Here is a 22,161-nt window from a genome sequence, read left to right on the forward strand (position 1 = left end):
TCTAGTTCAGTTCTAGTTCAGTTCTAGTTCAGTTCTAGTTCAGTTCTAGTTCAGTTCTAGTTCAGTTCTAGTTCAGTTCTAGTTCAGTTCTAGTTCAGTTCTAGTTCAGTTTCTAGTTCAGTTCTAGTTCAGTTCTAGTTCAGTTCTAGTTCAGTTCTAGTTCAGTTCTAGTTCAGTTCTAGTTCAGTCCTAGTTCAGTTCTAGTTCAGTTCTAGTTCTAGTTCAGTTCTAGTTCAGTTCTAGTTCAGTTCTAGTTCAGTTCTAGTTCAGTTCTAGTTCAGTTCTAGTTCAGTTCTAGTTCAGTTCTAGTTCAGTTCTAGTTCAGTTCTAGTTCAGTTCTAGTTCAGTTCTAGTTCATTCTAGTTCAGTTCTAGTTCAGTTCTAGTTCAGTTCTAGTTCAGTTCTAGTTCAGTTCTAGTTCAGTTCTAGTTCAGTTCTAGTTCAGTTCTAGTTCAGTTCTAGTTTCAGTTCTAGTTCAGTTCTAGTTCAGTTCTAGTTCAGTTCTAGTTCAGTTCTAGTTCAGTTCTAGTTCAGTTCTAGTTCAGTTCTAGTTCAGTTCTAGTTCACTTCTAGTTCACTTCTAGTTCAGTTCTAGTTCAGTTCTAGTTCAGTTCTAGTTCAGTTCTAGTTCAGTTCAGTTCTAGTTCAGTTCTAGTTCAGTTCTAGTTCAGTTCTAGTTCAGCTCTAGTTCAGTTCTAGTTCAGTTCTAGTTCACTTCTAGTTCAGTTCTAGTTCAGTTCTAGTTCAGTTCTAGTTCAGTTTCTAGTTCAGTTCTAGTTCAGTTCTAGTTCAGTTCTAGTTCAGTTCTAGTTCAGTTCTAGTTCAGTTCTAGTTCAGTTCTAGTTCAGTTCTAGTTCAGTTCTAGTTCAGTCCTAGTTAAGTTTAAATTCAGTTCTAGTTCAGTTCTAGTTCAGTTCTAGTTCAGTTAGTTCAGTTCTAGTTCAGTTCTAGTTCAGTTCTAGTTCAGTTCTAGTTCAGTTCTAGTTCAGTTCTAGTTCAGTTCTAGTTCAGTTCTAGTTCAGTTCTAGTTCAGTTCTAGTTCAGTTCTAGTTCAGTTCTAGTTCAGTTCTAGTTCAGTTCTAGTTCAGTTCTAGTTCAGTTCTAGTTCAGTTCTAGTTCAGTTCTAGTTCAGTTCTAGTTCTAGTTCAGTTCTAGTTCAGTTCTAGTTCAGTTCTAGTCAGTTCTAGTTCAGTTCTAGTTCAGTTCTAGTTCAGTTCTAGTTCAGTTCTAGTTCAGTTCTAGTTCAGTTCTAGTTCAGTTCTAGTTCAGTTCTAGTTCAGTTCGTTCAGTTCTAGTTCAGTTCTAGTTCAGTTCTAGTTCAGTTCTAGTTCAGTTCTAGTTCAGTTCTAGTTCAGTTCTAGTTCAGTTCTAGTTCAGTTCTAGTTCAGTTCTAGTTCAGTTCTAGTTCAGTTCTAGTTCAGTTCTAGTTCAGTTCTAGTTCAGTTCTAGTTCAGTTCTAGTTCAGTTCTAGTTCAGTTCTAGTTCAGTTCTAGTTCAGTCTAGTTCAGTTCTAGTTCAGTTCTAGTTCACTTCTAGTTCAGTTCTAGTTCAGTTCTAGTTCAGTTCTAGTTCAGTTCTAGTTCAGTTCTAGTTCAGTTCTAGTTCAGTTCTAGTTCAGTTCTAGTTCAGTTCTAGTTCAGTTCTAGTTCAGTTCTAGTTCAGTTCTAGTTCAGTTCTAGTTCAGTTCTAGTTCAGTTCTAGTTCAGTTCTAGTTCAGTTCTAGTTCAGTTCTAGTTCTAGTTCAGTTCTAGTTCAGTTCTAGTTCAGTTCTAGTTCAGTTTCTAGTTCAGTTCTAGTTCAGTTCTAGTTCAGTTCTAGTTCAGTTCTAGTTCAGTTCTAGTTCAGTTCTAGTTCAGTTCTCGTTCAGTTCTAGTCAGTTCTAGTTCAGTCGTTCTAGTTCTAGTTATAGTTCAGTTCTAGTTCACTTCTAGTTCAGTTCTAGTTCAGTTCTAGTTCAGTTTTTAGTTCAGTTCTAGTTCAGTTCTAGTTCAGTTCTAGTTCAGTTCTAGTTCAGTTCTAGTTCAGTTTCTAGTTCAGTTCTAGTTCAGTTCTAGTTCAGTTCTAGTTCAGTTCTAGTTCAGTTCTAGTTCAGTTCTAGTTCAGATTCTAGTTCAGTTTTAGTTCAGTTCTAGTTCAGTTCTAGTTCAGTTCTAGTTCAGTTCTAGTTCTAGTTCAGTTCTAGTTCAGTTCTAGTTTCAGTTCTAGTTCAGTTCTAGTTCAGTTCTAGTTCAGTTCTAGTTCAGTTCTAGTTCAGTTCTAGTTCAGTTCTAGTTCAGTTCTAGTTCAGTTCTAGTTCAGTTCTAGTTCAGTTCTAGTTCAGTTCTAGTTCAGTTCTAGTTCAGTTCTAGTTCAGTTCTAGTTCAGTTCTAGTTCAGTTCTAGTTCAGTTCTAGTCTAGTTCGTAGTTCAGTTCTAGTTCAGTTCTAGTTCAGTTCTAGTTCAGTTCCAGATCAGTTCTAGTCCAGTTCTTGTACAGTTCTAGTTCAGTTCTAGTTCTAGTTCAGTTCTAGTTCAGTTTAAGTTTTTGTATCATTTCACGATCAGTTTCAGTTCAGAGCTTTTTGTAGTTCCTTAAATAAGTAATAAAAAAGAAGCTTCAGATCGTAATTTGGTGTTAGAGTATACAAAAGTCGTTCATACACGACTTTAAATTTTGCTTCATATTTGTTTAATTGGCTTTAAAAAATAATTGGCTTGTATATTTGCTTTTTTGATTTTTTTTTTTTTGCATATCTGTATATATTTACATACACTTTTTTCTTAAAGACATACATGTGGCACTTTGAAAAACGCTTCCAATAGCTAATTGTATTTAAAAAAATATGATATTATTTAAATAATTATATTTTCTTTATTATTTTATTATGCTTTTTTTTGCACATTTTTTATTTATATTTGTATATAACAGCTTTAAATGTAAAACCTTTGAGTGGTATTTGTTTATATTTAATTTATAAATTTTTTTTATATTTATACAATATTTCTTGTGATTTCTTTTTGAAAACAAAAAAATATTGTTGTTTCTTTACCCCTAAACGTCTGCTTTTATTATCAGCTGTCGATTTGTTGGCTGCGGCTGGCGCAGGCAGCAGTACATTGACATGAACTTGACGATGAACTTTGAGATTCTTTTTGAGAATCATTATCATCATTCTTCGTCATCGTTGTACATTATTATCATCTAATTCAACAGCTCCACCATTGAAAACATGACTTTCTTCATTATCATCAACATCGTCAAGTGATGTGTAGTATAGGGAATTGAAATTATTTTAAACGATTTTTTATACTGTATATTTTCTATTTGATTTATTTTTATTAGAACGTTGTATATTAGATTTATATACTCTTAGTAGCGGAGAAAAAACAACCAAGTATTCCCTAGAGTAAAATTAATGTTTATTTTGTGGGATTTTTTGTGTCTTCTATTTAATTTTTTTTTCAATAATTGATTAATATATTTAATGCAAATTCAACTTAAAACACGATTAAATAGAATCTAAAGTATGTATGTATGTGCAAAATGTACACAATTTTGGCTTCTTTTCAATTTGTATTTGTTCTTGTAGCGTTTTAATCATTATTTAATTAAATATTGAAATAACTCTCTTCTTGAGTTCCATTTAAGATCTAATTCAATTCTAGTTAAATTCTAGATCAGTTCTACTTCAGTCCTAGTTAAGTTTTAGTTCAGTTCTAGTTTAGTTCTAGTTCAGTTCTAGTTCAGTTCTAGTTCAGTTCTAGTTCAGTTCTAGTTCAGTTCTAGTTCAGTTCTAGTTCAGTTCTAGTTCAGTCCTAGTTAAGTTTAAATTCAGTTCTAGTTCAGTTCTAGTTCAGTTTTAGTTCAGTTCTAGTTCAGTTCTAGTTCAGTTCTAGTTCAGTTCTAGTTCAGTTCTGGTTCAGTTCTAGTTCAGTTTCTAGTTCAGTTCTAGTTTCAGTTCTAGTTCAGTTCTAGTTCAGTTCTAGTTCAGTTCTAGTTTAGTTCTAGTTCAGTTCTAGTTCAGTTCTAGTTCAGTTCTAGTTCTAGTTCAGTTCTAGTTCAGTTCTAGTTCAGTTCTAGTTCAGTTCTAGTTCAGTTCTAGTTCAGTTCTAGTTCAGTTCTAGTTCAGTTCTAGTTTAGTTCTAGTTCAGTTCTAGTTCAGTTCTAGTTCAGTTCTAGTCAGTTCTAGTTCAGTTCTAGTCAGTTCTAGTTCAGTTCTAGTTCAGTTCTAGTTCAGTTCTAGTTCAGTTCTAGTTCAGTTCTAGTTCAGTTCTAGTTCAGTTCTAGTTCAGTTCTAGTTCAGTTCTAGTTCAGTTCTAGTTCAGTTCTAGTTCAGTTCTAGTTCAGTTCTAGTTCAGGTTCAGTTCTAGTTCAGTTCTAGTTCAGTTCTAGTTCAGTTCTAGTTCAGTTCTAGTTCAGTTCTAGTTCAGTTCTAGTTCAGTTCTAGTCAGTTCTAGTTAGTTCAGTTTCTAGTTCAGTTCTAGTTCAGTTCTAGTTCAGTTCTAGTTCAGTTCTAGTTCAGTTCTAGTTCAGGTTCTAGTTCAGTTCTAGTTCAGTTCTAGTTCAGTTCTAGTTCTAGTTCAGTTCTAGTTCAGTTCTAGTTCAGTTTCAGTTCAGTTTCTAGTTCAGTTCTAGTTCAGTTCTAGTTCAGTTCTAGTTCAGTTCTAGCTCAGTTCTAGTTCAGTTCTAGCTCAGTTCCTAGTTAAGTTTAGTTCAGTCTAGTCAGTCTAGTTCAGTTCTAGTTCAGTTCTAGTTCAGTTCTAGTTCAGTTCTAGTTCAGTTTCTAGTTCAGTTCTAGTTCAGTTCTAGTTCAGTTCTAGTTCAGTTCTAGTTCAGTTCTAGTTCAGTTCTAGTTCAGTTTCTAGTTCAGTTCTAGTTCAGTTCTAGTTAGTTCAGTTCTAGTTCAGTTCTAGTTCAGTTCTAGTTCAGTTCTTTCAGTTCTAGTTCAGTTCTAGTTCAGTTCTAGTTCATTCTAGTTCAGTTCTAGTTCAGTTCTAGTTCAGTTCTAGTTCAGTTCTAGCTCAGTCCTAGTTAAGTTTAAATTCAGTTCTAGTTCAGTTCTAGTTCAGTTCTAGTTCAGTTCTAGTTCAGTTCTAGTTCAGTTCTAGTTCAGTTCTAGTTCAGTTCTAGTTCAGTTCTAGTTCAGTTCTAGTTCAGTTCTAGTTCAGTTCTAGTTCAGTTCTAGTTCAGTTCTAGTTCAGTTCTAGTTCAGTTCTAGTTCAGTTCTAGTTCAGTTCTAGTTCAGTTCTAGTTCAGTTCTAGTTCAGTTCTAGTTCAGTTCTAGTTCAGTTCTAGTTCAGTTCTAGTTCAGTTCTAGTTCAGTTCTAGTTCAGTTCTAGTTCAGTTCTAGTTCAGTTCTAGTTCAGTTCTAGTTCAGTTCTAGTTCAGTTCTAGTTCAGTTCTAGTTCAGTTCTAGTTCAGTTCTAGTTCAGTCTCAGTTCTAGTTCAGTTCTAGTTCAGTTCAGTTCTAGTTCAGTTCTAGTTCAGTTCTAGTTCAGTTCTAGTTCAGTTCTAGTTCAGTTCTAGTTCAGTTCTAGTTCAGTTCTAGTTCAGTTCTAGTTCAGTTCTAGTTCAGTTAGTTCAGTCTAGTCAGTTCTAGTTCAGTTCTAGTTCAGTTCTATTAAAGTTTTTTAGTCAATTATTACTCAATTCTAGTTCAGTTCCTGATAAGATCTAGTTCGTTTCAAGTTCAGTTACTATTCAGTTGTATAACATAAACTTTGTAATTTATATTTGTTGAATAAATATAAAACACTCGATTTCCTTCTCTAACGTTTTGAAATAACTTTTAAACAATGTTTAAAAAAAAAAAAATAACGTTTAACTTCGGTTTAAGTGCAATTTCCTTCTATTTGTTCCTTTTAATTTAAGTTGTTCTAAAAAAAAAGAAAACAAAGAAATATGTTTGAGAAATAATTGTAACACAAAACATACATAATATTTTACAGTACTTCGAAATGCGTTTCGGTAAAACAATACGTTTAATGGGCTCCATACTTTTCTCCATCGGCACGGTGAGTAATTTTCAATTGAACTTTTCTATTGCTTATTGTGAATAAAGCTATTTAATTGTTTGTTTCTCCTTTTTTTCTTTTTCTCTCTTTTCTACTTTTTACTAAAATTCTTTATCGAAAACAACTGCTAACAATTCCATATCCGGCGGAATGTATGAAACGGTACGAAACCTTAACTATTCAATGGTATTTTACTTTTTATGATGGTGGATGTATGTGTGGGTGTTGTAATGGGCTGACTGGTTTACATTCGTTCAGCTTATTTGGTTGCCCATAGTGATTTATGTACCAGCATTGGCGTTCAATCAAGGTAAAGTAAAGCATTTCTGTTTTATCATTTTAAAAGAATTTTTCTTTGAGTTATTTTTTTTAATGGTCATTTCCTTTTGGTTTTGTTTTCAGTAACTGGCGTCAATATTCATATTATAACACCGGTATATGTTTGGTGTGCATGTTCTATACATGTGTGGTACGTTGAACTTGTTTACCATGTTTTATCCTAGCCTAGTTCTAGTTCAGTTGTAGTTCAGTTTGTAGTTCAGTTGTAGTTCAGGTTTTAGTTCAGATTGTAGTTCAGTTTCTAGTCAGTTCTAGTTCAGTTCTAGTTCAGTTCTAGTTCAGTTCTAGTTCAGTTCTAGTTCAGTTTCTAGTTCAGTTCTAGTTCAGTTCTAGTTCAGTTCAGTTCCTAGTTCAGTTCTAGTTCAGTTCTAGTTCAGTTCTAGTTCAGTTCTAGTTCAGTTTCTAGTTCAGTTCTAGTTCAGTTCTAGTTCAGTTTCTAGTGTCAGTTCTAGTTCAGTTCTAGTTCAGTTCTAGTTCAGTCTAGTTCAGTTCTAGTTCAGTTCTAGTTCAGTTCTAGTTCAGTTCTAGTTCAGTTCAGTTCTAGTTCAGTTCTAGTTCAGTTCTAGTTCAGTTCTAGTTCAGTTCTAGTTCAGTTCTAGTGTCAGTTCTAGTTCAGTTCTAGTTCAGTTTCTAGTTCAGTTCTAGTTCAGTTCTAGTTCAGTTCTAGTTCAGTTCTAGTTCAGTTCTAGTTCAGTTCTAGTTCAGTTCTAGTTCAGTTCTAGTTCAGTTCTAGTTCAGTTCTAGTTCAGTTCTAGTTCAGTTCTAGTTCAGTTCTAGTTCAGTTCTAGTTCAGTTCTAGTTCAGTTCTAGTTCAGTTCTAGTTTCAGTTCTAGTTCAGTTTCTAGTTCAGTTCTAGTTCAGTTCTAGTTCAGTTCTAGTTCAGTTCTAGTTCAGTTCTAGTTCAGTTCTAGTTCTAGTTCTAGTTCAGTTCTAGTTAGTTCAGTTCTAGTTCAGTTCTAGTTCAGTTCTAGTTAGTTCTAGTTCAGTTCTAGTTTCAGTTCTAGTTTCAGTTCTAGTTCAGTTCTAGTTCAGTTCTAGTTCAGTTCTAGTTCAGTTCTAGTTCAGTTCTAGTTCAGTTCTAGTTCAGTTCTAGTTCAGTTCTAGTTCAGTTCTAGTTCAGTTCTAGTTCAGTTGTATTTCATTTCTAGTTCAGTTTCAGTTCATTTATAGTTCAGTTTTTAAGACACATTATTCTTTACAGGGTGGCCTTAAAGCTGTCATTTGGACCGATGTCATTCAAACAGTGATTATGATCGGTTCTATTGTCTTTGTCATAATTAAGGGAACCATTGATGTTGGTGGTTTTGATGTTGTATTTGAGAGGAATTGGAATACTGGACGTATTGAATTACCAGAGTAAGTTTATTTTTAAATGAATTAACTTTAAGAAGAATTATTGCATATAAATCCCTTTGTTTTCATTTAGAATGACTTGGGATCCCACAGCTCGTACCTCCATATTGTCCATGCTGTTGGGCACTACTTTGTGGTTTACCCAGGTTAGTTGCGGTAATCAGGTGATTGTGCAGCGTTATTTGTCGGTACCCTCCGTAAAAGAGGCCAAACAGGCCTGTATAATTTATACTTTGGGTGTAATATTGGTGCATGTGTTCACTTTCTATAATGGTCTCTTGATATTTGCCAATTATTATGATTGTGATCCTGTGACTACACAAGTAAGTTTGAATGTTTTGTTTGTTACTTAAAAATTTTGTTATTGATATAGTTTTTCACTTTAACAGTTAGCTAAAGCCAAGGATCAATTGGTGCCTTTGATGGTTATGAAAACCTTGGAATTTTTACCCGGTATGGCTGGCCTATTTGTGGCTGGTGTCTTTAGTGCGGCTCTTAGTTCTCTATCAACTGGTCTTAACTCATTGGCTGCTGTATTCTTGGAGGATTATATTAAACCTTATCGCAAGACGGCCTTGACTGAAAGTCAAACCGCCATTATAATGCGTTTGATCGTAGTGTTTGTGGGTGTGTTGAGTGTGGCTTTGGTGTTTGTGGTGGAATATTTAGGTCATGCTGTTCTACAGTTATCAGCCACTTTGTCTTCGGTGACCGGTGGTCCCTTGCTAAGTTTATTCTTAATGGGTCTTTTAATGCCCTGGATTAATTCAAGGGTATTAAGTTCGATCGATTTGCATAAATACAAATTAGTTTATATATTTACTTTTAATATTCTATCTAGACTGCCATTTCTGGTTGTGTAATTTCCTTCGCTGTCATGAGCTGGATCTGTGTAAGAGGTCAAGTGGCCTTGGCTACGGGAGAATTAGTTTATGCTGAAAAACCTGTCTCCACTGAGGGATGTACTTATGATTTTGAACCTTTGTATACTTTAGCCAATAAAACCATTACAGATACAGTAGAAACTAGGTAAATTATTAAGTTATTCTGAACTTTTTTTCTTATTTTATAGCATTTTTTTGTTTCAGTACAAAAACATTTGCCCAGTACATTTACACCATGTCTTTCACCTATTATACCGCTGTTGGTTGTGCCGTCTCCATGATCTTTGCCCATTTGGCCATCTTTATCTATGGACACAATGATGTGTCTAAAATGAATCGTAAACTGTTTGCTCCCTGCATACGTCGTTTCATCAAATCGAAAGAATATGAAACTGTCGAAAAAGAAGAAAAGCCTGTGATTGTATTCGACTTGAAAAGTGACTTAAAATCTTCAAAAGATTATAATGATTGATTTGTTAGAATGAATATTTTATTCTTTAATTATTGTTTTATTTATGTTAGAATTCTACTCTCTTTTGGGGAGAGTAATAAATGTTTTTGTTATTAGTATATATAAATGCAATTTTTTTTAAAAGTTTCGGGAGTTGTGAGAAAGTGGGAGATATTAAATTTATTTTTAATTATTTTTTTAAATTTTTTATGAATTTATGTTTTTAAAATTATTATTTTTTTTAATTTTACATCATACTTAATCTTCCATCCCTGACTCGTTTTATACCCTTCACCTTTGTGAGAAGGGTTTATCATTCCGTTTGCAATTTCTTCTATATAATTTTCGGACTGTATATATATTCTGAATCCTTATAGATAGCGGATTTGATTAAACTAAATCCTTCTTTCTGTCTGTCGGTCCGTCTGTATGTTTGTTGAAATCCATTTTCTGAAGGCCCACAATATTTTCGTGATTTTACGTTATACTCAATCTTCCATCCCTGACTCGTTTTATACCCTTCACCTTCGTGAGAAGGGAAAATAGAAGTTTATCATTCCGTTTGTAGTTTCTTCAACATCATTTTCCGACTCTATATATATTCTGAATTCTTATAGATAGTGGATTAGTTTAAACTATGTCTGTCTGTCCGTCTTTCCATTTTCAGAAATCCCAACAGAAGTCCCATTTTACATCATACTTAATCTTCTATCCCTGACTCGTTTTATCACCTTCGTGAGAAGGATATATCTACAATATAATTTTTCGATTCTATATATATTTTGGATCCTTATAGATAACGGATAAGATTAAACTATGTCCGTCTGTCCATCTTTATGTTTGTGGAAATCCATTTTCTGAAGACCCAACGATATCTTCATGATCCATATCTTCAATAATTTTGTCAGACAAGCTTTCGAGAAGATCGCTATATAAAATCAGCTAAATCGGTCCATAAATAATGAGGATATGAGCATAAAACCGAGACAACAAAACAGAACAAAATGTTACGTATGAAGCTCTGTGTATTGTTATTGTTTTGTTAGTGTCAAAATCAAAGATGGAAAATTGCGTGTAGGAAATTAAACCGGGAAGGGGGAGAAAAATTTTTTTAATTTGGAATATTAAAATTGATAATGGGGTGTTATTTATAACTCTGGAACCTATTTTTGGTACAAAGTGAACTTGATCTATAATTACAAATGTTATATTATTATATTAACCCTTTAAGTGCCTGTGGCAGTGCATGACGATTTGGCCACAAAATTTTATAATTTGTTTAAGGAAAAAAAAAATCCACAAAAAAAGCACGTTTTGAAATGAAATTATTGCAGTTTAATATTTTTTACACTAAAAGCCTGCCAACAGCACGTATGTATTGTAATTACAACAACATTTCATATCTTAAATAAATATATTAATTTTATAAATTTTATTTTTTCAATTTTAAGTATTTTGAAATGCGTTTTGGCAAGTCTATACGTTACTTTTGTTCCATACTCTTCACAGTGGGAACGGTAAGTAGAAATATATGTTAAAATATAAAATTTAATCTAAAATATTTTTTTTTAACTTTTTCAAAAGATCTTATATCTACCGGTAGCCATGTATGTGCCTGCTTTGACTTTTAGTCAAGTTAGTGGTCTGGGAGTGCACACCATTACACCTGTGGTGTGTATAGTGTGTACATTTTACACCTGTGTGGTGAGTTTTAGAACAGAATGGATCTGCATATATGGAATAAAATTTGTATTTATGTTTAAAGGGTGGCTTGAAAGCTGTGGTTTGGACCGATGCTGTACAAAGTTTTGTTATGTATGGTACTATTTTGACGATTTGCATTAAAGGTACTTTGGATTTGGGTGGTTTGGTGGAAGTTGTAGATAGAAACTTAGAGGGAGGACGTTTGATATTTCCCACGTAAGAAAGTGTTCTATTAAAGTGATACTTTTACTTTATTACGTTTAATTTATAGAGCTTCCTGGGATCCTACTGTGCGTTTGTCCTGGTCCGCCATTTTAATAGGCAGTGTTTTACATAAGATCCAATCGAATGATGTTAATCAAATGTCTTTACAACGTTTCATGTCTTTACCCGATACGGGTAAAGTAAAGCAGTGTTTGATTTTATTCACCATTTTACTGATGTTTTTATTGTTTTGTTGCTGTTATATGGGCCTATTGACCTATGCCACCTATTATGATTGTGATCCTTTAAGCACCAAGGTAAGACCAATAATTACACTCTCTCGATTTTAAAATTACCATTCTCTCCTTTAATAGTTGGCCAAAGCTGATGATCAATTGCCCACCATATTGGTAATGCGTATATTGGGTTCGATACCCGGTTTGCCAGGACTTTTTGTAGCCGGTGTCTTTAGTGCTGCTTTGAGCTCTTTGTCTACTGGTTTAAATTCCATGGCCTGTGTTATTTCCGAGGATTTGGTGAAACCTTTTGTTAACTTAAGTGAAAAACAAAATGCTTTTCTCTTAAGATTTATAGTGGCATTTTTTGGTTTAAGCTGTATACCCATGGTCTTGTTGGTGGAAAAGATGGGCACCGTTTTGCAGCTGGCCACCATGATGGGTGCTGTGACCATGGGCCCTATATTAGGCTTTTATACTACCGGCATTTGTATGCCCTGGATTAATCAAAAGGTAAATTAGAAAAAAAAAAAAAAAATTAGTTTATAACTGTTTCCCTTTAATCTACTAGAGCTGTTTACTGGGTGGCCTAGTCTCCTTTATAACCCTTGGCTGGATTTGTATACAGGCCCAAATGGGTCAAATGAGTGGTGAGATAAGACATCCCAAATTGCCCATTTCTGTAGAAGGCTGTACTTATGGCTATGATAATGCCACCTATTGGGAGCGCCACAATTATACGTAAGTTTTCTATAACCTTAAATACATACACATTTTTTAATATATTTCTTCATTTTAGACCCTCTGAACGCAATATTTACCATCTATCCTTTATGTGGTATACCGGTATGGGTGGCATTATTGGTTGTGTGGTATCTAATATAGCGTGTTTATTTTTTGGTCGCTCCAAAGCTGAAGATATTAATCATGATCTCATATCGCCTGTGATACGTAAATATTTCCCTGAAATTCCCAAAGAAACTATTGTTATGACTGATGTACAGGATTTGAAAGAAAAAGAGCCTCTATATAGTGTAGATTTCGAACAAGATATCGCTGTTAGAAAACATTCTTTAGATAAAGTAGAATAATAAATAAAGCGAAATGAACTTAATGAAAAATCTTAAAATATCATTTTTTTTCTTGTTATGTTTTAAAGTGGTGTGGTGTCTGTATATATGTCGATGTATATATACATATCTGGTGCTGGTTGGTTTTCCTTATAACTCACTCAAAGTATGTTATTAGTTTAATACAAATTGGCTTTTTTAAACCCTTTCGAAATTCTATATGTTTTGCATATTTCTAGTATTTGGAAATGCGTTTTGATCGCAGACTACGTCTATTTGGTTCAATAATGTTTTTAGTTGGAATGGTAAGTAAAAGTCAATCCATATTTTTCTATCAGTTTCAGGTTAGGAAATTTCTGTTAATAATTGACAGAGTCTTCTATAATTAAGGTAATCATTAGTTCTGTTTATGGTTCAGTTCTAGTTTAATTATAGTTCATATTCAGATTCAGTGTTCTAGTTCATTCGAGGTCAGTCTAGTTCATTCTAGTTCAGTTCTAGTTCAGTTCTAGTTCAGTTCTAGTTCAGTTTCTAGTTCAGTTCTAGTTCAGTTCTAGTAGTCAGTTCTTAGTTCAGTTCTAGTTCAGTTCTAGTTCAGTTCTAGTTCAGTTCTAGTTCAGTTCTAGTTCAGTTCTAGTTCAGTTCTAGTTCAGTTCTAGTTCAGTTCTAGTTCAGTTCTAGTTCAGTTCTAGTTCAGTTCTAGTTCAGTTCTAGTTCAGTTCTAGTTCAGTTTTAGTTCAGTTCTTGTTCAGTTCTAGTTCAGTTCTAGTTCAGTTCTAGTTCAGTTCTAGTTCAGTTCTAGTTCAGTTCTAGTTCAGTTCTAGTTCAGTTCTATTTCAGTTCTAGTTCAGTTCTAGTTCAGTTCTAGTTCAGTTCTAGTTCAGTTCTAGTTCAGTTCTAGTTCAGTTCTAGTTCAGTTCTAGTTCAGTTCTAGTTCAGTTCTAGTTCAGTTCTAGTTCAGTTCTAGTTCAGTTCTAGTTCAGTTCTAGTTCAGTTCTAGTTCAGTTCTAGTTCAGTTCTAGTTCAGTTCTAGTTCAGTTCTAGTTCAGTTCTAGTTCAGTTCTAGTTTCTAGTTCAGTTCTAGTAGTCTAGTTAGTCAGTTCTAGTTCAGTTTCTAGTTTAGTTCTAGTTCAATTCAAGTTTAGTTCTAGTTAGTTCAATCCTGGTTCAGTTCTTATTTTCTGTTAAGAAACTGCTCTTAAAATTTTATTTATTTATCCAGACGTCCTAAGGTGTTGTTAAGTATTAATTCATTTCTTTTACACTTGATTATTATTTAGGTATTATGGCTGCCAATATCCATTTATGTACCGGCTTTAACATTTAATCAAGGTAATTTAATAATTGTCCAAATAACAAACAATACTAACTAACTATTTAAACTAAACTTATAATTGAACTAATTATGTGCTTAACATTTTAGTGACTGGCATCAATTTATATACAATTATACCAATTGTGTGTGTGGTTTGTACCATTTACACCTGCATTGTAAGTAGACAATGAAAATGTAAACGGTTATTGTGAGATAATTGTAGTTGTGATGATATAAATTGTAGGGCGGCATCAAGGGTGTTATATGGACAGATGTATTGCAGGGTTTTGTAATGGTGGGCTCATTGGTATTTGTGGCCATTAAGGGCACCATGGATGTGGGTGGTGTGGGTGAGGTTTATGACAGAAATAAAGAATCAGGCAGACTAGTGGCACCAGAGTAAGTTTGATGAAATATAAAGAGACTAAATTTTGTTTTTTTAAATATTTATATTTAAGGTGGACCTTTGATCCTACAGTGCGCATGGGTTTCTTCGCAGTATTTGTGGGAGGTACTTTATTAAAGTTGCAGGGTACTTGTATTCTACAACCAGCTGTGCAACGCTTTTTGTCGTTACCCAATATGGTGGCAGTTAAGAAATCTTTATATGCCTTTATTATCGGTCTGGTGTGTCTGCTGAGTTTGTGTATTTATTTGGGTCTTTTAGCTTTTGCCTCGTACTATGACTGTGATCCCATATCGACAGGGGTATGGTTATAGATTGTTAGAAAAGTAAAGTTTATTTTGAGTTTTTTATTTCAGCTGGTTCGCGCCAAAGACCAAATTGTCCCCTTATATGTTATGCAAATTGCTGGCTCTTTCCCCGGTGTTGGTGGGCTTTTTGTTTCGGGTGTATTTAGCGCCGCCTTGAGTTCTTTGTCGACGGTTCTAAATTCTTTATCTGGTGTGGTTTTGAAAGATTTTGTGGAACCTTATCGCAAGAAACCCTTTACAGAAAGACAAACTGCTATTATTTTAAGAGTAGTGGTATTGTTCTTTGGTGTATCAGCCATGGCCTTGGTTAAGGTGGTGGAGAAATTGGGTATGGTTATGCAATTGTCGGCTACTGTTAATTCTATATCCACGGGACCCATGTTGGGTGTTTTCACTGTAGGCATGACCATGCCTTTTGTTAAAACGGAGGTAGTTAATAAAGTATTTCACATTATTCTCTTATATTAACATTTTTATATTTAGAGCGTTTTAACCGGTTGCACTACTGCTGCACTGACCATGGCTTATGTAGCCATACGTTCCCAAATTGACAGTGCTACGGGGGTTTTGAAATTCCCCACTAAACCTGTTTCCGTAGAGGGTTGTACTTATGAGTTTGAGGCTTTAAATAAAACTATTTTAAGGTGAGTTTCTAATATATAATTTATAATAAAATAATAACAATTTAAATCTGTTGTTAATTTTATTCTTAGCACTCCAATACCGGAAACTTCTGGCAGTGCCTTCCATCATTTATCCTTTTTATGGTATACTGGCTTGGGAGCTGGTATCACTATTGTGGTGGCTCTTTTGGCAACTTTGTACTTTGGTAAACAAGACTCCGCAGAGGTTGATCCCAAGTTAATTACTCCCATTCTAAGAAAATATATGAACAAATATAAATACAGCAGTGTGGCCATGAATATGAATGAACTGGAAACAGTATTACAGGAAACTGTAGAAAATAATTGCTTGGAGGAATCGCAGGAACTTAAAGTTGAGAAAAATGGAATCAACTAGCGGATTTATAAAATGTGTTACTGCAACCATCTTGCTCTTTACAATTTCTTTATAAATTTAGAAAAATTTTAAATCTAATAAAATACAAATTGTTACAAAATATTTATTATTCAGCTTTTTATATATTTTATACTAATGTAACGAACTATGATGCGTATTAGTTATATTTGTTATATATAATGTATTAAATATAACTCATACGTAACCTTTACTAAGTAAATAATCAATTTTATTTTTACAGTTATCATTTCATTAAGGTGTGTGGTTTATAATGTCCCATTTAAGTGAAATTAAAAGAAATCTTTTAGAAATTCCGTTTTATCTTGTGTTCGTTTGTGAGGTGTTGGTATGACTTCTAATTGTTTGTGGTTTTATTGCCTTATTTTAAAAGACCCCTTTTAATACATTTACGATATCTGTATATTTTGATTATTTTTAGTATTTGGAAATGCGATTTGATCGCAGACTACGTCTATTTGGTTCTGTAATGTTTTTGCTTGGAGCGGTAAGTATTCTGTTAAGAAAATTGCTTGTTCTAGTTCTAGTGTAGTTCTAGTTTAAGTTTTAATTCAGTTCCAGTTTTAGTTCAGCTCTAGTTTAGTTCTAGTTCAGTTGTAGTTCAGTCGTAGTTCAGTTTTAAGTCAGTTGTAATTCAGTTCAAGTTCAATTGTATTTCAGTTGTAGTGCAGTTGTAGTTCAGATGTAATTCAGTTCTAATTCTGTTGTAGTTCAGTTGTAGTTCAATTATAGTGCAGTTGTAGTTAAGACGTAATTCAGTTCAAGTTCAGTTGTAGTTCATCTGTAGTTCAGTTGTAGTTCAGTTGAAGTTCAGTTGTAGTTCAGTTGTAGTTCAATTGTATTTCAGTTGTAGTGCAGTTGTAGTTCAGATGTAATTCAGTTCTAATTCAGTTGTAGTTCAGTTTTAGCTCAGTTGTAGTTCAGTTGTAGTTCAATTGTATTTCAGTTGTAGTGCAGTTGTAGTTCAGATGTAATTCAGGTTCTAATTCTGTTGTAGTTCAGATGTAATTTCAGTTCTAGTTCAGTTGTAGTTCAGTTGTAGTTCAGTTGTAGTTCAGTTGTAGTTCAGTTGTAGTACAGTTGTAATTCAGTTGTAGTTCAGATCTAATTCAGTTCTAGTTCAGTTGTAGTTCAGTTGCAGTACAGTTGTAATTCAGATGTAGTTCTAGTTCAGTTCTAGTTCAGTTCTAGTCTTCTAGTTCAAGTTCTAGTTCAGTTCTAGTTCAGTTCTAGTTCATTCAGTTCAGTCTAGTTCAGTTCTAGTTCAGTTCTAGTTCAGTTCTAGTTCAGTTTCTAGTTCAGTTCTAGTTCAGTTCTAGTTCAGTTCTAGTCAGTTAGTTCAGTTTCTAGTTCAGTTCTAGTTCAGTTCTAGTCAGTTCTAGTTCAGTTCTAGTTCAGTTCTAGTTCAGTTCTAGTTCAGTTCTAGTTCTAGTTCAGTCTAGTTCAGTTCTAGTTCAGTTCTAGTTTCAGTTCTAGTTCAGTTCTAGTTCAGTTCTAGTTCAGTTCTAGTTCAGTTCTAGTTCAGTTCTAGTTCAGTTCAGTCAGTTCTAGTTCAGTTCTAGTTCAGTTCTAGTTCAGTTCTAGTTCAGTTCTAGTTTAGTTCTAGTTCAGTTCTAGTTTCGCTTCTTGTTCAGTTCGTTCTTGTTCAGTTGTAATTCAGTTCTAGTTTAGTTTTGCTACAATTAACAACTGTTCTGTTAAATTGGTGTCAATAGACTGTACTTTCCTTTGGGAAAAGTTTTTTCGAATATATTATTTTAATTCTTAAAATTTTTCTGAAATTTTACTCTAGATGTTATGGTTGCCCATTTCGATTTATGTACCCGCTTTAACTTTCAATCAAGGTAATTTTGTACAAAATAAACTCTACTAGAACTAACAAATCATACTAATTATACATATGCTTTTAAAATTTTAGTTCTGGCATCAATTTGTATACCATATACCGGTAGTATGTTTGGTCTGCACAATTTATACCTGCATAGTAAGTAAAGGAGGAGAAAACTAAATTGAAAATTAAACTGATGCCCATTTTGTTTTTGTTTTAGGGAGGCATTAAGGGTGTAATATGGACAGATGTTTTACAGGGTTTCATTATGGTGGGTTCCTTGGCATTTGTGTCCATCAAAGGTACCATAGATGTGGGTGGTTTGGGTACAGTGTATGAAAGAAATATGGAAAGTGGCAGATTGGTGGCACCAGAGTAAGTTATCTTTCATGTATAAAAAAGTGAATTTTGTTAATGTATTTATTAAGATGGACTTTTGATCCCACCGTACGCATGGGATTCTTCGCTGTTTTCGTTGGAGGCACCTTATTAAAACTGCAGGGTACTTGCATTAATCAACCCGCCGTGCAACGCTTTTTATCTCTTGGCAGTATGGCGGATGTTAAGAAGTCTCTATATGCTTTTATAATTGGCTTAGTCTGTCTATTGGGTCTTTGTATTTATTTGGGTCTGTTGGCGTTTGCTTCTTATTACGATTGTGATCCCATTTCAACAGGGGTATGACCTTATCTTTTTTGAACAAATCAGTTCGTCTTATTAAATATCAAATGTCTAACTTGTAGTTGGTTCGTGCCAAAGATCAAATTGTTCCCTGTATGTTATGCAAATTGCTGGCTCATTTCCGGGTGTAGCTGGACTCTTTGTATCGGGTGTATTCAGTGCTGCTCTTAGTTCCTTATCCACTTGTTTGAATTCTTTATCGGGTGTTGTGTTAAAAGATTTTGTGGAACCTTATCGCAGTCAACCTTTTACCGAAAGACAAACGGCTATTTTCTTAAGAGCGGTGGTTTTGGTATTCGGTGTCTCAGCCATGGGTTTGGTAAAGATTGTAGAGAAATTGGGCATGGTTATGCAATTGTCGGCTACAGTTAACTCAATCTCCATAGGACCTATATTGGGCATATTTACCGTTGGAATGACCATGCCGTTTGTCAAAGCCAAGGTGGGTTTTTAAGGATTTAAAGAGGAAAACTGATATGCAATTTTATCCTTCTTACAGAGTGTCTTAACCGGTTGCATTACCTCAGCCTTATTTATGGGTTATATAGCCATACGTTCGCAAATTGATAGCGCTACGGGTGTTTTGAAATTTCCCACTAAACCGGTGTCGATAGAAGGTTGTACATATGAATTTGAGGCTTTAAATAAAACTATCTTAAGGTATGTATATATTTATAAAAAATATAATTTAATAAATTTTATAACTTTTTCGTATATTTCATTCGCAGTACCCCAGAACCTTCTTCGGAAAGCGCCCCATTACATCACGTTTCCTTCTTGTGGTACAGCGCTATTGGAGCCGTAATTACCATTACAGTGTCTCTTTTGTCTACTCTGTTTTATGGCCGTCAGGACTCTAGTGAAGTTGATCCTAAATTAATTACTCCGGTTTTGAGGAAATACATGAACAAATATAAATACAGCAGTGTGGCCATGAATATGAATGATGTTCAAGCGGACTTAGAGAAACCTTTACAAAATGGTTGCAGGGAGGATCAGTTTTAAAATAAGAAAAATGAGGCTTATTAGAAGAACTTTTTAATTTTTAATTTCAGCTCGTATATTTTATAATAGAAAATTTTACTTATAAATAGTGTTATATTTTAGAAAAATTTTGTAATACAAATTTTGTATTTTTGATTTTAAGGGGTTTTAATAAAGGTTTTTGGTATTAAATTTGAAAAAAAAAAATATTTAACAATTCTTGTAGTTTTATTTCGGTTTAATTTTTTAATTTGTCAAATGATTTAAACTAACTTGTCAAAAGATTTAAATCGTTATTTTAACAAATATCATACATACATATGAAGTATTTTGTTTAGATTAGCTGAGTTCTAATTATAGTTCTAGTTCAGTTCTAGTTCAGTTCTAGTTCAGTTCTAGTTCAGTTCTAGTTCAGTTCTAGTTCAGTTCTAGTTCAGTTCTAGTTGAGTTCTAGTTGAGTTCTAGTTGAGTTCTAGTTCAGTTCTAGTTCAGTTCTAGTTCAGTTCTAGTTCAGTTCTAGTTCAGTTCTAGTTCAGTTCTAGTTCAGTTCTAGTTCAGTTCTAGTTCAGTTCTAGTTCAGTTCTAGTTCAGTTCTAGTTCAGTTCTAGTTCAGTTCTAGTTCAGTTCTAGTTCAGTTCTAGTTCAGTTCTAGTTCAGTTCTAGTTCAGTTCTAGTTCAGTTCTAGTTCAGTTCTAGTTCAGTTCTAGTTCAGTTCTAGTTCAGTTCTAGTTCAGTTCTAGTTCAGTTCTAGTTCAGTTCTAGTTCAGTTCTAGTTCAGTTCTAGTTCAGTTCTAGTTCAGTTCTAGTTCAGTTCTAGTTCAGTTCTAGTTCAGTTCTAGTTCAGTCTAGTTCAGTTTCTAGTTCAGTTCTAGTTCAGTTCTAGTTCAGTTCTAGTTCAGTTCTAGTTCAGTTCTAGTTCAGTTCTAGTTCAGTTCTAGTTCAGTTCTAGTTCAGTTCTAGTTCAGTTCTAGTTCAGTTCTAGTTCAGTTCTAGTTCAGTTCTAGTTCAGTTCTAGTTCAGTTTCTCTTTCAGTCAGTTCTAGTTCAGTTCTAGTTCAGTTCTAGTTCAGTTCTAGTTCAGTTCTAGTTCAGTTCTAGTTCAGTTCTAGTTCAGTTCTAGTTCAGTTCTAGTTCAGTTCTAGTTCAGTTCTAGTTCAGTTCTAGTTCAGTTCTAGTTCAGTTCTAGTTCAGTTCTAGTTCAGTTCGTTCAGTTCTAGTTCAGTTCTAGTTCAGTTCTAGTTCAGTTCTAGTTCAGTTCTAGTTCAGTTCTAGTTCAGTTCTAGTTCAGTTCTAGTTCAGTTCTAGTTCAGTTCTAGTTCAGTTCTAGTTCAGTTCTAGTTCAGTTCTAGTTCAGTTCTAGTTCAGTTCTAGTTCAGTTCTAGTTCAGTTCTAGTTCAGTTCTAGTTCAGTTCTAGTTCAGTTCTAGTTCAGTTCTAGTTCAGTTCTAGTTCAGTTCTAGTTCAGTTCTAGTTCAGTTCTAGTTCAGTTCTAGTTCAGTTCTAGTTCAGTTCTAGTTCAGTTCTAGTTCAGTTCTAGTTCAGTTCTAGTTCAGTTCTAGTTCAGTTCTAGTTCAGTTTCTAGTTCAGTTCTAGTTCAGTTCTAGTTCAGTTCTAGTTCAGTTCTAGTTCAGTTCTAGTTCAGTTCTAGTTCAGTTCTAGTTCAGTTCTAGTTCAGTTCTAGTTCAGTTCTAGTTCAGTTCTAGTTCAGTTCTAGTTCAGTTCTAGTTCAGTTCTAGTTCAGTTCTAGTTCAGTTTCTAGTTCAGTTCTAGTTCAGTTCTAGTTCAGTTCTAGTTCAGTTCTAGTTCAGTTCTAGTTCAGTTCTAGTTCAGTTTCAGTTCAGTTCTAGTTCAGTTCTAGTTCAGTTCTAGTTCAGTTCTAGTTCAGTTCTAGTTCAGTTCTAGTTCAGTTCTAGTTCAGTTCTAGTTCAGTTCTAGGTCAGTTCTAGTTCAGTTCTAGTTCAGTTCTAGTTCAGTTCTAGTTCAGTTCTAGTTCAGTTCTAGTTCAGTTCTAGTTCAGTTCTAGTTCAGTTCTAGTTCAGTTCTAGTTCAGTTCTAGTTCAGTTCTAGTTCAGTTCTAGTTCAGTTCTAGTTCAGTTCTAGTTCAGTTCTAGTTCAGTTCTAGTTCAGTTCTTGTTCAGTTTCAGTTAAGTTTTAGTTCAGTTTTAGTTCAGTTCTAGTTCAGTTCTAGTTCAGTTCTAATTCAGTTCTAGTTCAGTTCTAGTTCAGTTCTAGTTCTAGTTCAGTTCTAGTTCAGTTCAGTTCTTCAGTTCAGTTCTAGTTCAGTTCTAGTACAGTTCTAGTTCAGTTCTAGTTCAGTTCTAGTTCAGTTCTAGTTCAGATCTAGTTCAGTTCTAGTTCAGTTCAGTTCTGTTCAGTTCTAGTTCAATTCTAGTTCAGTTCTAGTTCAGTTCCAGTTCAGTTCTAGTTCAGTTCTAGTTCAGTTCTAGTTCAGTTCTAGTTCAGTTCAGTTCAGTTCTAGTTCAATTCTAGACCTGGAATTACTTTCCTTTTATCCAAATTTCCCGAGTTCGTAGCTCATGTATTCTTAAATTTTTCTCTTAAAATTTTTCCAAATCAAAAGTTTCAAAACGCAACCTCCAAAAGTATATGTATCTATCTATAATCGAAATTATTTTCTTAAGTTAACTATGAAGATTCTCAAATAATTTTCAATATCATTTAATTTCTTTTCTATGTCCTAGTACTTTGAGAAACGTTTTAGTCGCCGCATGCGTCTATTCGGTGCCGCTCTCTTCAATCTGAAAACTGTAAGTATTTTCCTCTTTTGCGGGTTCTAAGATTATGGATTAATTTGTTAGTAACATTTTAATTGTGGTTTATCAACGAAAAAAGGTTTTATGGCTTCCAATTGCTGTCTATGTACCGGCATTAACTTTTAGTCAAGGTAAGTTATTGGATTTGGGAAAAATTTAGTGTTTTTGTTATGAACATTTTTTATTTTTTTTTATTATAGTTAGTGGGATCGATATACACACTATTGCGCCCATGGTTATTGTGATTTGTACATTCTATACATGTGTGGTAAGTTTTCATATTCTGCTAACAGATCCTTAGATTAAGATCATTTCATTGTGATTCCCTAGTTTTTTGGTTATAATTTCTGAATGAATTGCTGTTAAAATATTTTCATAAAAATTTTCTCTTCAGGGCGGTATTAAAGGTGTTGTCTGGACTGATGTTATACAAAGTATTATAATGTTTGCCTCCATGATTGTACTCATGATCAAGGGTACTATAGATTTGGGTGGTTTACAAGTATTATGGCAGCGTAACTTAGAAGGAGGACGTCTTAATTTCCCAGAGTAAGTTTAAAACTATGAATGATGTCAACAAGAAAATCTTTATAGT

The 22,161-nt window shown here is 33.9% G+C and overlaps 2 protein-coding genes and 1 pseudogene across 3 annotated transcripts in view; all 3 read left to right on the top strand.

The window, feature by feature from the left end:
• Window positions 1-15,592, top strand: part of LOC119604222 (sodium-coupled monocarboxylate transporter 1-like) — a 28,537-nt gene extending 12,945 nt beyond the window's left edge. Inside the window, exons 4-11 of one of the 2 annotated variants that reach the window (XM_037956706.1) lie at window positions 12,474-12,539; window positions 13,515-13,566; window positions 13,658-13,725; window positions 13,794-13,948; window positions 14,008-14,257; window positions 14,312-14,692; window positions 14,747-14,907; window positions 14,977-15,534. In XM_037956706.1, coding sequence (XP_037812634.1) covers window positions 12,483-12,539; window positions 13,515-13,566; window positions 13,658-13,725; window positions 13,794-13,948; window positions 14,008-14,257; window positions 14,312-14,692; window positions 14,747-14,907; window positions 14,977-15,283 — 1,431 coding nt within the window. In that variant the 5' untranslated portion in view covers window positions 12,474-12,482 and the 3' untranslated portion in view covers window positions 15,284-15,534. Of the gene's footprint in view, window positions 1-12,473; window positions 12,540-13,514; window positions 13,567-13,657; window positions 13,726-13,793; window positions 13,949-14,007; window positions 14,258-14,311; window positions 14,693-14,746; window positions 14,908-14,976 lie in introns of both variants that reach the window. The other variant, XM_037956707.1, reaches the window with a different exon arrangement.
• The window catches only part of LOC119604226, a 34,027-nt pseudogene that overhangs the window by 8,512 nt on the left and 3,354 nt on the right, over window positions 1-22,161 (top strand).
• On the top strand, window positions 5,937-12,293 carry LOC119604225 (sodium-coupled monocarboxylate transporter 2-like). The gene is made up of 13 exons (XM_037956709.1): window positions 5,937-5,993; window positions 7,534-7,688; window positions 7,759-8,008; window positions 8,075-8,458; window positions 8,527-8,714; window positions 8,774-8,990; window positions 10,472-10,537; window positions 10,605-10,724; window positions 10,786-10,940; window positions 10,996-11,245; window positions 11,303-11,677; window positions 11,736-11,905; window positions 11,964-12,293. The coding sequence occupies exons 1-13, from the start codon at window positions 5,937-5,939 to the stop codon at window positions 12,253-12,255; spliced, it is 2,679 nt and encodes an 892-aa protein (XP_037812637.1). The 3' UTR covers window positions 12,256-12,293.

This window comes from Lucilia sericata, unplaced genomic scaffold (assembly GCF_015586225.1).
Source record: "Lucilia sericata isolate MDLA Ls3-8-SP2 unplaced genomic scaffold, ASM1558622v1 Contig000371F_arrow, whole genome shotgun sequence".
NCBI lineage: Eukaryota > Metazoa > Arthropoda > Insecta > Diptera > Calliphoridae > Lucilia > Lucilia sericata.

Bases quoted from the DNA above. Each gene is read 5' to 3' on its own strand.
- LOC119604225 (XM_037956709.1), top strand. From the start codon at position 5,937: ATGCGTTTCGGTAAAACAATACGTTTAATGGGCTCCATACTTTTCTCC. The intron at 5,994-7,533 runs GTGAGTAATTTT...TATTCTTTACAG, and splicing joins TACTTTTCTCCATCGGCACG to GGTGGCCTTAAAGCTGTCAT. The intron at 8,991-10,471 runs GTATTCGACTTG...TTCAATTTTAAG, and splicing joins AAGAAGAAAAGCCTGTGATT to TATTTTGAAATGCGTTTTGG.